The sequence below is a fragment of the Anas platyrhynchos genome, chromosome 22 (genome assembly GCF_047663525.1).
Source record: "Anas platyrhynchos isolate ZD024472 breed Pekin duck chromosome 22, IASCAAS_PekinDuck_T2T, whole genome shotgun sequence".
Classification (NCBI taxonomy): domain Eukaryota; kingdom Metazoa; phylum Chordata; class Aves; order Anseriformes; family Anatidae; genus Anas; species Anas platyrhynchos.
Window position 1 is genome coordinate 4,414,597 of NC_092608.1, and position 15,013 is coordinate 4,429,609.

Genomic DNA, 15,013 nt, shown 5'->3' on the forward strand with positions numbered 1-15,013 from the left:
CTCACAATTTTTTGAAGTATGTGTGCAGAAATCAATGATAACGAGTGAGTCAGCTGTGCTTTTACCAGGATTTGTCATTTGGTTCCTACCACGTGGGAGAACACCAACAGCATCAAGAGGCTTGGGTACACTGCTTCTACTTCGTATGGCAGACTGCTCCAGTGTTGTTTTCTTTTTGTTATGTTTTTGTTTTGGAGAGGTTAATAAATTGCACTCCAAACACTGTAGTTCCACAGAAAACTGCTTTTTCCTTTGAAGTAATCTGTCCAGCACATCATCTTGAGGAAACAGGAGTGGATTTGCTAGTTGAACTTTGATGGCGAAGTGCTCATGACATAATCCCTGTAGTACTCCTTGATGTTAAATACTGGAAGCTGGTACATCAGTCTTATTCTGTTACGGTATTCTCTTACAGCCAGGAGGAACTGGGATGTTAATGATCCTGAAGACCCACAAGAAGTGCTTAGAGGGCATTTTTGCTGGTGTAGACAGCAGTTACCTTGCTGCCTTCGTGTACAGTGGTTGGAGATCTAGGGTTCAAAAACAACTTTTGCGCTATATTTTCTGCCAAGACCTGTGAGAAAAAAGAATACAGACAGGAGTGACAAGACAGATGTTTTATCTAAGGAACTGTTCTAATGATTATAGTCAGCTTCTCTGAATGCTTCAAACATTTTGATTAGTTGGTATTGTCTTCTCTTTTTTTGTCCTGAATAGTTCTTCAGTAGCGATGACTCTTACAAAAGGATAATTATACCCCAAAGTTGACATTTTTGTGCTAGATGAAGTGTTATGTGCATACTTCTCCATCTGATGTAATGTTGAGGTTTCATTGATCCCTTCTTCTGAAGTTTTAAAAAAGCATTAAAAGGTCTGTAGAATTTTTGATGGCATATTAGGATACTACAGCTCAGCAAAGTTTTATGCTTTGCTTGTAGAGGTCCTACAGCAAAGAGCTCTTTGAGGAGGTCATATCAAAGATGAGAAAGGCTGGAATCAAGTCAACCATAGCAATAGAAAAATTCAAACTGCTGGCAGAGAAGGTGGAGGAAATTGTTGCCAAGAATGCCCGTGCAGAAATTGATTACAGCGATGCTCCGGATGAATTCAGAGGCAAGTTGGTTTTTCTAAATGCTGAATTGTTAGGCCAAGAGGGATTTGTTTTCTTGTTTTGCTTCTAAATATGAATATATATACTAGTAGAAACTAGGTATTGTTTATGGAGCCTCGCATCCTTTTCCACTTCAATTAAATGAAAAGAGCCAGAGGGTGTTTCCATTTGTTTTTCCCTGAGATTGCACTGTCCAGTTCTAGCCTTGTCTTTATTACATGTACTTTAAAACAGTAAGGAAAAAAAAATATAAATATGGTGAAAATAACTAATGCTTAGCCTTTACACTGTTTTTCCCTTTCTGAATTGGGGCCATATCTCTTGCTTATTTAAGCCTGCTGCTACTTTCATCTGTTTTCTGTACCTTCAGCAGCATTCCTGAGTGGGGACTCTGTTTCTCAGTTCTGTGCAGTCGTTTTGTGTGCAGGTTAAAGTTTTATTTATTGTTTCCAATTTGATGATTTTGATAATTGTGTCTTCAGATCCACTCATGGACACTCTGATGACTGATCCTGTGAGGTTGCCATCTGGAACTATTATGGACAGGTCAATCATCCTGAGGCATCTGCTGAACTCCTCCACCGATCCTTTCAATCGTCAGACACTGACAGAAAATATGCTGGAACCAGGTATCCTGGCTTTTAAGTTACTCATGGTGCTGTTGATCTGGGGAAGCAATTTGTGTAGTTTCTGTTCCATATACTTTCGGAAGATAGTGTTGATGCCTCAATACGACTACCAGTTGTTTAATCTCAGTTTGCACAGAAAAGTTCATTCCTTATTCTTCCCTTTTCTGCAAATAAACAAACTACCCTTGTTTTTGTAACTACAGGGGTGATGAGTATTGTTATAATATGTAAATGAGTAATAAATTTACTGAAATCTGTGCAGAAAATATGTTGACAGAAGAAAATAATAGTAGATATTCCTGATCAGATTTCTAGAAAAGGAATTTCTATTAGTCACAAGCAGCTTTCTTATAGTAGCATTGCTAAATAACTTAACAGCCAATTTAATTATTTTTTTTCTTCTTTATATTACTAGTGCCAGAACTTAAAGAGCAAATTCAAGCCTGGATGAGAGACAAGCAGAATGCTGACCATTAAAAGTTCCCTTGCAGTGCACGCCAACACCAATGGGAAGATCAGGGCGTGGGCTGTTCTGCTAATAGTGGGGCAGATACACTTTGAAAGTTATTGATGGGATTAGCACGCCCACTGGCACTAACTTGCAGTAGTGACCAGAAGCATGTGGACGAGAAGAAAAGCAGCTTAATTCTTGTACATATATTTAAGTGATAACGATGGTCAATAACATGGAGGACAAATTAGGAAGTTGCTTATGTTACAAAACTGTCCTTCAGTATGTCACGTTTTGGAGTTTTTACAGCTGAATTATTTTAGCAAAGATGAATGGATCAGGGCAGCATCCCTTCAACCTTATTTTTTACAGCCGGATATCCGTTAATTTGATTGTGGTTAGAAACTTGGACATTTTGCTGCTACAGTAACTTTTTCCTCCTTCCCTCCCTTTTTCCTCATCCACCCATCAAACCTGCACTGCTGTCTTTTTTTTGTAATGCAAAAAAAAAAAAAATCCCTGTGAAGAAACAAAATCATTCCCCTGCCCGCAAAAGAACATATTCTGTGCGATAACTGTGCCTGCAACAAAGTGTTAATCTTGGGATCGTATTTTTATATTATACATATTCGCATATTTGTTTTTTAATTGGTGTTAGAAGAGACGAGGATTTCAAAACGGCAAAGGTTTGACGCGTGGATTTTACGTTCCGTTATTTGAGATGTCCCTCTGTGTTGATCTAGATGCTCTGGTATTTCTGAGAAGCCTTGAGACAGAAATACATTACAACAGCTGCCAAGAATTAGATGCTTGGGAATACCAGGATTTCAGTGACTTTTTAAAATAATAAAATCCATTCTTTTAACGCTGCAAATATAATATATGCTAAATGACAGTTCTGAGCCAGTAGAGCTAGTCCACAGAGATCCTTTTATTCTTGGAGGCTGCAGTTTGGGGCAGGGGTCATTTTTTATGTTGCTTACCAATTTGTATCCATGGCTTGGCCTTACCAAAGCAAAAAGGGTGCAGCAAATGTAGAATTACTTTTTTTTTTTTTTTTAAGAGAAGAAAATATTCACAAACATTTTTGTATTACTGCCCCCTGCTTATGATACTTGAATTTCCTTTTTAAAAAGGATTTGAAACCACAGTGTTTTAAAATTAAGTCTGTAAAAAAAAGGTTGTTTTTCTTTTATGTTTTTCGCTGTGTCCTCTGTTCAGTTCCTGACTCTTGAACTACAATAAATGATGATACACACTCGCAAAGTGTTTCCTTTGTCTGTCTTTCCTTTCAGTCAGTGAAAACAGAAAAAATACAAATGATTGGGTGGCTTTTTTCACTTCTGCTGATAGTGATTTAGGATCTGGGGATAATAAACCATTTCATGTGAAACTTCCATGAGCACAGTTATTAGCAGTACTTCCAACTAAAGCATTTTTCCAAGTGGGTGAACCCTGTTCCTATTCATAGCTAACTGACAGCTGGTGACAAGGCTTCAGGGGGAAGTTAGGCTGTATATAACCCAGTGCTGGCCTTTGCAACGGGTATGTAATTTTAAGTTAATTTTGTTTTTTTTTTTTAATATTTACTCAAGGGTGGAGGGGAGCATTCCAAAGTTTGTGTCTCTGTCGACTATTGGAACAGACATGTTTGTTCTATGACTGTTTTAGTTCCTTAATCCACACCCCTTCCACAAATTCAAATCTTCTTCCCCCTCCAAAAGTCATGGAACAAAGCAAGTTATGCTTTTATCTTCAAACAGTCATTCAGCATCCAAATCTATCCTGGTTTCTCAACGTTTTATAAGGGCATGCAGTGAGTTATACCTTTCAAGAGGTTTTGTTTTCATAAAGGTAATAATTTTTGCATAAAGAAAAACTTCAGTGTTCTGCTGTCACCTAATTTTTGAGGCTTGTAGCATGAAATCTCTAGAAACAGCTCAGAATTTACACCCTACTTATATAAAGGACAACTGTTCAGCTGTTTTTAATGGAGGATGACTGAACTGCAATGGTTTCACATTATGGTTTGTTTTTTCTGTGGCGGTTTATGTTGTCAGTTTTAGTTTTCTTGACAGATTATAAACATATCAGAAAGATGGAAGAAATTCTTTCTCAATTTTTTCAGCAATTTAAAAGTTAGACTGAATAATTCTCTTCTGAATAATTGTGAATAATTCAGAAGAGGAATAATTCCTCTTCTGAATAATTGTGGCAACCATGAGCAGTCCAGTCCTATAAAGTGAGAAGAGCACAAGCAGGGAAAAAGAAAGGGTATCCAGTACAGGGTTTGAGGTCTGCTATTCTCTATTTTGCATCTGAAGTGCTATAACTAGTATTAAAGATAGCCATGACTTTAAATGTTTTATTAAAAAAAAGTATGAATCTAGCTCTTTAATATAATGAAAAGCTTTATATTTAGTGTGTATTGTATGCTCTATTGTATCAGTTGAAAGGCTTGTTTGAACAAATTCAGGATGTTTTCCTTAGCCTTGTCTGACAGAAAAGAATTAAAAAAAAAAAAACAAACACATATGGCATAGGATGGAATAACTGAGACCATGTCTTTCAGACTATGGATTTATAGTTATTCTGCTGTGATACCAGATTTTGACCTGAGGACTATAAATAGTAAAGTGCATTACTGAACTCCTATTGACTAGTTATGGGATCCATTTATATCATTGATACAATTTTTATCAGTGCAGATATCGCTGAAGGCAATTAAGTAGCTAAAACACTTATTTGAAAAACTCAAATACTTCAGATTTGTGAATTTAGCTAAAAACTATTCCAAATTCAGAATTCGTAGGCGAAATGATGAAACTTATTTAAATAAAAGAAATGGAAAGTACTATTGCTGCCCTCTGGGTACAAAAGTGGATTAAAAGTGTGACATTCAGAGGGTAGTGGACATTTTAGTACTTGAAGAGAAAGTCTGAAGATAGTATTGGATTAAGAATAAATCTCCCACAAAAGCTTATCAACTGCTTGACAATTCTTTTTTTTAATTCATTTAATGCAACCTGCAGATTCTTGTATTTTTTCACCTTGCATACTAATGTGTCATTTACTTTTTTCAATCAAACTGCCACCTTATTACAATAAGGTAAGGAGACCTAATATTGAAAATGGTGAAAATGCCAGTGATCAGTTGATATTTACACATATCTGCAGAATTTGGGTAACTTTGATCTGTGAACTGTTCATCACAGTGAGGGCTAACTTAATACACCTTGCAAAGGTTTTTTTTGTTTGTTTGTTTGTTTTTTGTTTTTTGTTTTTTTTTTGGAGAATTTAACGTTACGAGATCATATGGCTTGTCTTTGCTTGCCCTGTAGTTATGTGACCAGAGAAATTACTGGGACGAGTTCTGATGCTGATAGCAATACAATTCAGTGCAATTGATTCTATTGTATCACAATTCACACTTATGTAATAGCCAAATTTACATCTGAGTCAACTGTTTGCTGCTGGCAGCAAGGACAGACTAATGTTCTTAATGGCAGGATGACAGTGCTGCCCTAGCCAGCAACAGATTGACTCTAACAATCCCCAAGAGCATTGCACTACCATGTAGTCGCTTTCCTTTTCTTTTACTACTTAGCTCAAGCCTATCTATCCTCTGTCCTGTGCTTTAACAGACTTCCCAGCTTTAGGTAATGTAAGTGATCCGAGTAACCAAGTGCATATAAGTTCTTCATAGCGTTGCTTGTTTTCATTTTTCATTTATAACAGTTTAAAAGCACTTCTGTGCAGGGGACCCTTGTTACATGCATATTTTCTTGACAGCAAACGTTAAAGCTGGTTTAAAATGCACTCGCTTGTGGGGAATTGGATCAGTCTCCTCTGTTTTGCAGGATGTTGGTCAGATGCACAGTAAGGGAAAGGACACTAATGTTTTTCCTTTTAAACAGGATTAATTGGTGGAATTCTACTGCAGTGTTCTAAGTATTTTTTTTTTTTTTTGACAAGTTTGATGCTATGTTACACTCAGAGACCTGGCTTTTGAAAATGATATTGAGAAACCTAGCCAAAGCAAGGGCTGATCTAATTGAACTGAGATAATTAAAAAGGTGTGGCACAGCCAGGTAGATGAGGGCTGCCTTCATATTCAACCGCCTTTCAACTAAATAACCTGGTGTTTAAAGAGCAATTTTCCTGTCTCCCTTTGCAGGGAGCTACCTCCCAGGTCTTATAGAGCATGTGTCATATGCCCTTTACAGTTTTGTTTCTTGACACGTAACTAGACTTCTTCTGAATGTTCTTGGCAGATTTTTCATGACAGTAAGCAATCAACCGAAGAGCTAATGTAGTGGGATTATTCCAAATGAGTACTTCCACAACTTAGAGTCAAGAAAGTGATGCAGGAAATAGTATTCCTCAGAAATATTACACAAACTGCTAATGTAGTATGAATCACTGTGGAGGAGAACTGCACCCAAACGCTGTTTTGATGCTTTGTAGGGGTTTTCGCAATTGCAGTTGTTTTTTTTTTCTTTACAGAGAAATCACTGACCTAATTCTGCACAGCCTTAGACTGAAGTTAGTGGAGTTACACTGCACGATGGACAGTACTAAATGTGATGTCCCACCAACATCAAGTCCTTTAAAGTTCAAGCAATGGTGTTTTTTAGGGTGTAGGTAAACCACCTCTTTGTTGTTTCTACAACACTGTCTCCCTACTGGGTACTGTGCAGTTATGCATTTGCTTTTGTGTTCACGGGCATAACTGTAGGGGATAAGCACACAAGTTCACAAACAAGGCTGGCAAGAGGGAAAATTCCCCCCTCACCACCCAAGAAGTAGCAACTTGGTCTCCCAGAGCCCTACAGCCCATGGGGAATGGTGATTAATGTAATTAAGAGCCAGGAGCTTGTTAAAAAATAAACAAACTTCGTTCTGAAGGCAGATGTCTCAGGCATCAAGTGTTCTCAAGTTTCAATCTGACTTGTACATGGGTGGTTTGTGTGGAAAGTAAGGTACTTAATGTGAAATTATTATTTTGAGAATTCTGTAAGATTAAATGTGAGGCTGTTTATAGCACTAGAACTGACCAAACAATTTGTGCAAAGGAGGAACTTCACTGAATTTATTGCCACAGAAATCACTTTATTCTTTCAGAAGATGTACAGAATTATTTATGTGAGCTTATCCAATGCCATTTAACCACAGATATTAAAAAAAATCAAGAAAAAAAGAACTGAGGCAGATCGCAGCAGGCAGACGGGGCCGCCAGGGCCTGTCAGGGCTGCGGTTCCCCCCTCGTAACCGTCGCACATCCGAGGCCGACGCACGCACACAGCGGGGCGGTGCCCCCGCGTCCTGGCACCGCTTCCTATAGGCTAACGGAGGGCCGACGCGGGTTCCGCCCCGAGCTCTGATTGGCTGATCCGGCGGAGGAACCGAATCGCTCTGTCCTCGGGGTTCGGCGGAGGGATTGAGTCAGAGAGAAGGGAGGGGCCCTCCAGGGAGGGCGTTCCCTCCCGCCCCTTCGATTGGCTTTCGGCCGTGTCAATCTTATGATTGGCACTGCGGGGGGGCGGGCGGGGGCCGGTTCTGCGCGCGGCGATTGGCGAGCGGGAGGGAGGCGGGAGCTTCGGAGCTCGGCGATTGGCGGGCAGGACGCTCCTCCCTCCCCCGCGGAGGCGGGGCCGGGCGCAGAGCGCCGCGCTCCTGTCAGTGTGGGAGCGGCGCCGTGGGGTGCGCATCGCGGCGCTCCCTCCTCCGGCCGCGGCCTTTTTCTCTCTTCCTTTCCCCGTTCCTTTCGCTTCCCTCCCGGCCTCAGCAGCGAAGCGTCATGGGGGCGGCCGCCTTTTGCCCTCCCTTCGCCGGCTCCGCCGCCTTCCCCAGCCGCTGACAGGGCCGGCGGCCCCCCGCGGCCTTCGGACGCCCCCAGGTGAGGCGCTGAGGGAGCGCGGCCCGGCGGGGAGGGGGGGCGGTTGGGGGGCGGCTCGGTGCCGAAACGCGGGGGGAGCCGGGGCTGGGCCGGGAGCTCCCGGGGCTGGGCTGTGGGGCCCCGGCCCCTCCTCGCCTGCGGCCGTCCCTTCCCTTCGCCTCTCCCCCTGGCGGCGCGGTCCCCTCCCGGTCTGGTCCCCGCCTGCATCCCGGCCGCGGGGGCCGCCGCCTTCATCATCATCCTCCTCCTCCCCTCCTCTTCCTCCTCCTTATCCTCCCCGGGCCGCCGAGCGCCCCCTCGGCGAGCCCCAGCCGCCCGCTGCGAGGAGGAGCCGAGAGCAGGGCGGTTTTCAGGGTGTCCGCTTGGGTTCTGGGCACCTCGAGGTAGTGCATTCCGGCCCTGGCTCCCGCACAGCACAAGCAGAGGCAGCCATGTTGGGATGACGAGCTGACAATCCGCCCTGAGCTGAGGCAGGGCGGCGGGCCTGGGAGGTTGGGGTCGCGGGCAGAATACGGGCACGAAGCTGAGGTCAGCAAGCAGGAATTCACCGCACGCAGATACCGAATTCAGAGCTGTGCTCTGAGACGTAGGATCAAACACCACAAGACGTTCACGGTATTTTTCAAAAATATCTTTCCCTTCGTTTCTAGCTCTTTCTCAACTCAGTTCTCTTCGTTATTGTGCACTGATGTGTTGGTGAAGAGCCATCTGTTTATAGCATTTGATTTGTCAGTGCGTGGCCAAATTCTGCGCCGCTGTTTTATCTGGCATCATCACTTTATCCCAAAGCACTAAGATAGCAATTCGTAGTGTATGAGTTCAGCTGATATATCAGGCTGTCAGCACTACCTGATCCTTAGTGGGGGACCTAAATTTGGATTCCCTGCAGTCCCCTTGTTCATAAAGCCCTGCTGCTCTGAACAGCTGTTTTGTTAACTTTCCACATACCAATCGCTGTGCTTCTTCCCCTCCTTTCTCTAGAGCTAGTTTAGCGATTAAGTGATAAGCGTAGAAAGCGTTTTTTTGGTTTAAAACTTAGCACGTTCTCTGGTAGGCATACCGTATTGTTTGTTTCCTATACAAATATGACACAATGGCTGGTCGTGTTGAATAAAAACGATGCTTCTTTGTTTGTGACGTGTGTTTCTTTATTCGAATGTACAGATCTAGATTCTGACCATTGTAACAAGCCAAAAGTGGTTACAAAAACAACCTTACCTGAAGACACAAATAGCAATCTGATTCTTTGAATTCCTGTTTTGTTAGTAACCATCTCAGGAAAGAGTAATATGCTCTGTAGCTTGCTGTAAATTGATTTGTCAGAACTTTCAAATACATCCAAGGATTCAAGTCTTAATGAACAGCTTATTTGTTTATATGTACCAAATCTCTTGAGACTGACTGGTGATTGACCAACATCATTGAGTTTGGCAGCTTGAATAACAGAGAACAGGGTATTTAGATGACTTGTTTAGTGATATATTTTAGTAATAAAATCTCAGTACGTGGCTTATTGGGTGGTTTTTGGAAATTTTTAAGTAATGGCTTAAAGTAAGTGGAAAATGAATACATAGGGTTTGCTTTTGTGCTGGTAGAGCTCAGTAAATTCTCAGACGCTGCCTACTACCCATTTTACAGACAGTGGGGTATCATGTTAAGAAGTAAAATATGCATTTCACTTCCTTACTAAGTTCTCATTTGGATTCATACAGAAAAAGCATTTAAAGATATGCAGCAAGTAGATTCTTTTCTAGACGTTAGGAGAATGATTCATTCCAGCATGAACATCAGCCTTCTAAGCCTGTAATGAACATATAACAGACAGCTTCATATTCTTAAGATTGGTCTCCTAAATCTGTATCACAGGCTGCATTATACTTTTAGGCTTACTTTGTTGCAATTTGCATCTCCTGTTACCACTCTTAGATGGTGTTTGGTAGTATTAAGTGATACTGCAAGGAAATGTGAACCATGAAAAACCAGCTGTGGTTTATTTCTAACTTCTGTGATGCTGCTCAACTTGATCTTGCTTTGCCTTATTGTATCATTCTGTATGGTGAAGGCAGTAATGCCTTTATAAAATATTATGACCAGTTAGTAGACTTTAAAAAACAAACAAAACAATTTAGATGGTTTGGGGTTAATTTTCTTATTAATTAAAACTGAATCTTGCATAGTGAGGTGGTGTTTTGAACATCAAAAATCTGTGGGCAACAGCAAGTAGGCATTTTGCTTACTACAGCTATGAAAAGTGGAGTTGAGAATGAGACAAAATTAAATGCGGTGTAGTTTTAAATGAGCACAAAAGATAGGGTTGGAAAAAGTCAGTAACTTCAAAAGTCTACCAGTGATTTTTTTTGCTAATGTAGTTGGTTCTGCGACCTGTTCTGTAAGTGTTTCTTCACAGCTCGGTTTCGAACAAGGCTATCATTTAGCTGGCGCATGTGGAACCTCTGGTGGTGTGCTTCTCATGTTTTCTTGCTGTGAATCTGGTGTTTACTTGTGAAATTAGTTTCCCCTAATTTCAGTGTGTGGTTTGCTTGTTGGAGAGTAATGATTTCTGTTGATTGAAATGAAAACACAGTCAGGTTGCTCAAGGCACTTTCAGAGGACATTTCATTCGCACAATCACCGTGTTGTTCTTCAGCTGCTGTTTGAGAAGAGCAGGGATAGCATTTTGTGAAAGTACTTTTATTTGTGAGGGTTTTCCTTGTCGGTGGCCATAAGCTGATTTGGCTCCTTTCCTGAGGTCTTTCAACAAACGCTAATGAATCCTGTTTTGATATCACCCCCAACTGTTTTCTGTTATTGCTTTTGGTAGTTTAAAGGATTAAAAAAGAATAGAGTAGAAGTGAGAAGCTCTTGATTCAGTACCGTGCAGACCTCTGTTTTATTAAAACTCTGTTTCAGTGTTAAGTATTTTTGTGTATGTACTGGAGGAGGGGGAGGAGAGATCCGAGCCCAGTATCATGTGAGATAAAGGATTTGAGCAGAGAAGCTCCAAATAAGTGAAATGTTTCCCATGCAGCAGGATGAGTTTCTAGAACTGTTGTTCCATGCTAACGCTGGGATGCTTTTGAATGCATCAATACCAGGAGAATAAGTGCCTAGCAGTGCATGGCATTGTGTTACGGGTAGCTTTGTTTTCTTCTCCATAAGTCTATGTTCTACTCTGTGTGCAGATTATCTTTTACTGTGAAAATAAGTAAAATTAAATTAAGATTTATCTTCTCCTTTAATTGCCATTTAAATGTCAAAGTTTTCCTGAAGTGAGGATTCTGCTCTGTGCTTGGGTCATTGAGAGGAGCTTGGTTGTGGCGTGGTGCTGCCTCCTGTAGAGGATTCAGGCGTCCAGTTCTTGTTGGTGAGAAGTGATTGAGTTCTGCAGGACTGCACTCTGTGTGATATAGATTATAAAACACCATTTAAGCAGAAGATAGTGTATTACTGAGAGACAAACTTTCTTATGTAACCTATTTACAACCTTAGTTGTCTTACTTTCTGGTCAGTTAAACCAGTTGGAGTGCCCTGAAGGGCATCAGACTCCTCCAACGGACACAGCTCCTCTAAGTGCCCGCCTTCCGCTCCGCTGCAGTCAAGTGTGTCTCATGGACCAGGCATGCATCGGGAGTGCTTTCTGGTGCACTTAGTTGTAAAATGGTTTCTGTTTAAAAAGTAGCTGCCGGCAACACTTTGGCATTTCTGGGGGCAGGAAGAACGTTGGCCTGGTTTAGAGGTATTCAAAATTTTTTAAAAGTAGATGATTCTTTCAATCTGTCATCTGTTTTCCATCTTCTTGTATTTATTCGTTGGTTAGCTGTAGATATTAATGTAGTACTCAGAGGTATTTCTGTGAGTACATCAGAAAAAAAATCTTTATATGTGAGACTTCGATGTGAAGGGAATGTGAGCTCCTTAAGTTTCATAAATCTTATTACAAGACTACATTGTATTGTTTTTAAATCTCTTCATGAATGCCTTTACCTTCATTTACTGGTCCTTGTAGCAAGGTGTCAAAATTATGGTTTCACCTTAAATAAGGGTAGATAGAGAAGAGGCAGCTGAGAACCACCAAGCCGGTGTTAGGCGGGGTTTCCAAAGTCTACATCCTGAGAAATCTGTGAAATTGGTTGCGAGTTCGTGTTTTGTTGTCCCTTCCTGTGATGTGCCACACCCTCGGAAAACTCCACGTAACCATCATTTTCTGCAGTCTGGCCAAGTAAACCCCTAAGCTATGAACTCGATAATAACAGAGACTTTGCTCTTGATAGAACTCTTTAGAAGCAGAATGCCGACTTGGCCACGTTCAGTAGCATTCCTGTTCCGTAGCAGCAATATTCGGGGTCAGTTGAATAATGCTGCTGGCTGTATCCAGATTAGTCTGTCACTTAGCTTTCCTGGGAGGGCACAGACACTTATGCAAGGGTTGTATTAGGAAGGGAGAGCAAAACTTCTCCTGAGTGGAAGGTTATAATGAAGGTACAGATTCAACACGCTTTGTTATACAAAACCTCTGTAAAACAACCACAGAATCTCCTTGAAGCTTTGCAAACAATGCTAATTCATTCCCATTACCTCTCTGCTCTAGTCTGTGTTCAGGTTTTTAGTGAAACTTCTTGAGCTATCATTAGTACAGAATTCTAATGGTTCAAGTTGATTATTAAAGCCATTCAAGTGTGTCTGTCTCCCAACTAGTTATTCTTGCCAGTTTGCTGTACCACTGGCATTGAAATTCAGTTGGCTTGTTCTATGGATGTTCCTAATCGTGTAGTCTGGTGAGCCACCTCAGGTACAGACTAAAATAAAGAACGCTTTAAATTGCTGCTTCTGCTTGGTGGAATAATTTAATTTCCGTCTTCTCAATGTGATGGCATTAATGAAGGAATGCAGTTTTATTAAAATGTTCTGTGTGAAGGTGTGTCATCACTTGAACGAAGCGTGTAGAAGCATTTTTACTAGCTAGAAAGCTTTAGAGCTGATATGCTTTCGCTTTTGATCTGCTAAGTACATTGTCGTTTAGTAACATTGTGATTACAACCCTAAAATGAGCATTTTGTTGTGTGTGGATGTAGCTAACCATAAAAGAAGCTTTCAAGTTTTCCAGGCCAGGCATGCTGACTTGTGCAGAGAAGGGTTCTGCCTGTGTTAGCTTGGACTCAAGTTAGAGATGTCTCCATTGAGTCAGACCCAAATTCACCTAGCCTATGAATCCTTTCTTCAGCATACACAGGTATTTAAATGTAATGTTAAAATATAAAGATAACACCTTCTCAATCTACTCTTCCAGGTTCTGATTGCCTGTGGCGTGTAGCTTGGTTTTTTATTGGGCCTTGAATGACAACTTTAAATCTGTCTTACTGGTTTTTGAGCCCTCGTTAGACTTCGGTACTGTCAGTGTCCTGTGGCAGTAAGTTAAACTCCTTAATGGTAGATCAGGTGGAAAACTTGCTTCTAATGGAATCGGCTGGTTGGGGGCAATGCAACTGAACCAAACTGTTCCATCTCTGCATTGCACCGCTGGCTCAGATGGACATGCCTTGAGGTTTGGGTTGTGGGTATGATGGATGGTTTCCTGCTGCTAAAGTGCTGCATCATTTGGATGTGGTAGGGAGGATTTGAACAAGTACTTTGATAATGAATGAAGATGAACTCACTGGTGAACATTTGCGGAAGATACAGATAGTAATATTTACCCTAAAGGCGATAATTTTTGCTTCCTCTTCATCCCTATGGAGTAGTGTGTCCTTTCATCACTAGATATACAAGTTAGTTAGGGAGATTTTTTTTTTTTTGCTTTGAGGAGTTTCCCAGGAGTGCGAAGGGTTCTTTAAAGTTGTTGCCTGCACCCTTTTGTCCGGAATGGGGTGTACTAAAAGTCAGCGTGGGCTTGCCCACTTCACTTGTGTTAGTTTTACTATTATTGCTAGGGCATTGTGGCAGCAGGGGTTGACAGCTAGAGCACATAGGCATGTAGTATATGGCAGCTAGCTCATTCTGAAATCTAAGCAGCTGTATCTTTGCTGCTAAAATTATCTTTGTCAGGTTAAGCCTAACACATGTTGCAACCAGATCTGTTGGTATTAGTGTCCCTTCTTTCTCGGAAGAAAACCAAGTAATGAAAACAAATCTGTTTGTACGCTTCAAAAGAAACTGCTTTGGGTGACAAACTTTGGAACAGGGAGACAGCATACAGGTGCTGGTAAGTGTATTTCTAGCTCTGTCCTTGAAGTGACAGCTTGTAGCATGGGAAGGGTGTTTGCTGGAAGGGAGCTGAAGTTATCAAATCACTTTGTACAACCTCTTTTTTTTTTTTTTTTAACAGCATTGTGAAAGCACTAGCTGAAATAATCAAAGTGTATTTTTTTTTCTTTAGAAGACGCCAGCAAGAAGGTAAACTTGGAAGGATTCTGACCCCTTCACTTTTAATTTCTTGGCCACACTACAAGCAACCAGAATGTCGGGGGCTTCTGTGAAGGTGGCTGTTCGGGTCCGGCCCTTCAACTCCCGAGAGACCAGCAAAGAATCCAAATGTATCATCCAGATGCAAGGCAACTCAACCAGTAAGTTTATTTTAATTGCATAAGGGAGTCTCTCTTTCTCCTCTCCCTCTCTTGCTTAATTGTATTCTTTTTATCAGACTAAACTTGTTCTGTGTACATTACATCATCTAGAATTACCCTGTTAGGAAACCTTCATCTCCTCTGAGGCTGTCATTGCAAACTAAATTATCTCTGGATTTCACTAGAAAGTCTAAGTCACAAGTGTCTTGATTTCAGTGCTGTTGCTTACGGTGTGTGCTTGCGGTGAGTTGTGAATTCTGCAGGAAAATTAGGATACAGAAGTGAAAACCTTTTTGGTTAACTTCAGTGAGTGGGAATATCACGTGGACTGACAGATATAGGGATGTGGTAGGCCGCCAGATG

At 41.3% G+C, this 15,013-nt stretch overlaps 2 protein-coding genes across 19 annotated transcripts in view; both read left to right on the forward strand.

Moving 5' to 3' along the window:
• UBE4B (ubiquitination factor E4B) overlaps nt 1-3,457 on the forward strand; it is a 39,132-nt gene extending 35,675 nt beyond the window's left edge. For all 3 annotated transcript variants that reach the window (XM_021276866.4, XM_072026745.1, XM_005026350.5), the window contains 3 exons: nt 939-1,113; nt 1,594-1,740; nt 2,156-3,457. In XM_021276866.4, the coding sequence (XP_021132541.2) occupies nt 939-1,113; nt 1,594-1,740; nt 2,156-2,217 (384 nt within the window). In that variant the 3' untranslated portion in view covers nt 2,218-3,457. The remainder of the gene's footprint in view (nt 1-938; nt 1,114-1,593; nt 1,741-2,155) is intronic.
• Nucleotides 3,458-7,843: 4,386 nt separating this feature from the next.
• Nucleotides 7,844-15,013, forward strand: part of KIF1B (kinesin family member 1B) — a 95,501-nt gene continuing 88,331 nt past the window's right edge. For 8 of the 16 annotated variants that reach the window (XM_038166752.2, XM_038166750.2, XM_038166751.2 and 5 more), the window contains exons 1-2: nt 7,845-8,090; nt 14,464-14,650. In XM_038166752.2, the coding sequence (XP_038022680.1) occupies nt 14,545-14,650 (106 nt within the window). In that variant the 5' untranslated portion in view covers nt 7,845-8,090; nt 14,464-14,544. Of the gene's footprint in view, nt 8,091-8,384; nt 8,706-14,463; nt 14,651-15,013 lie in introns of those variants that run through there. The other 8 variants (XM_038166745.2, XM_038166746.2, XM_038166749.2 and 5 more) reach the window with 6 other exon arrangements.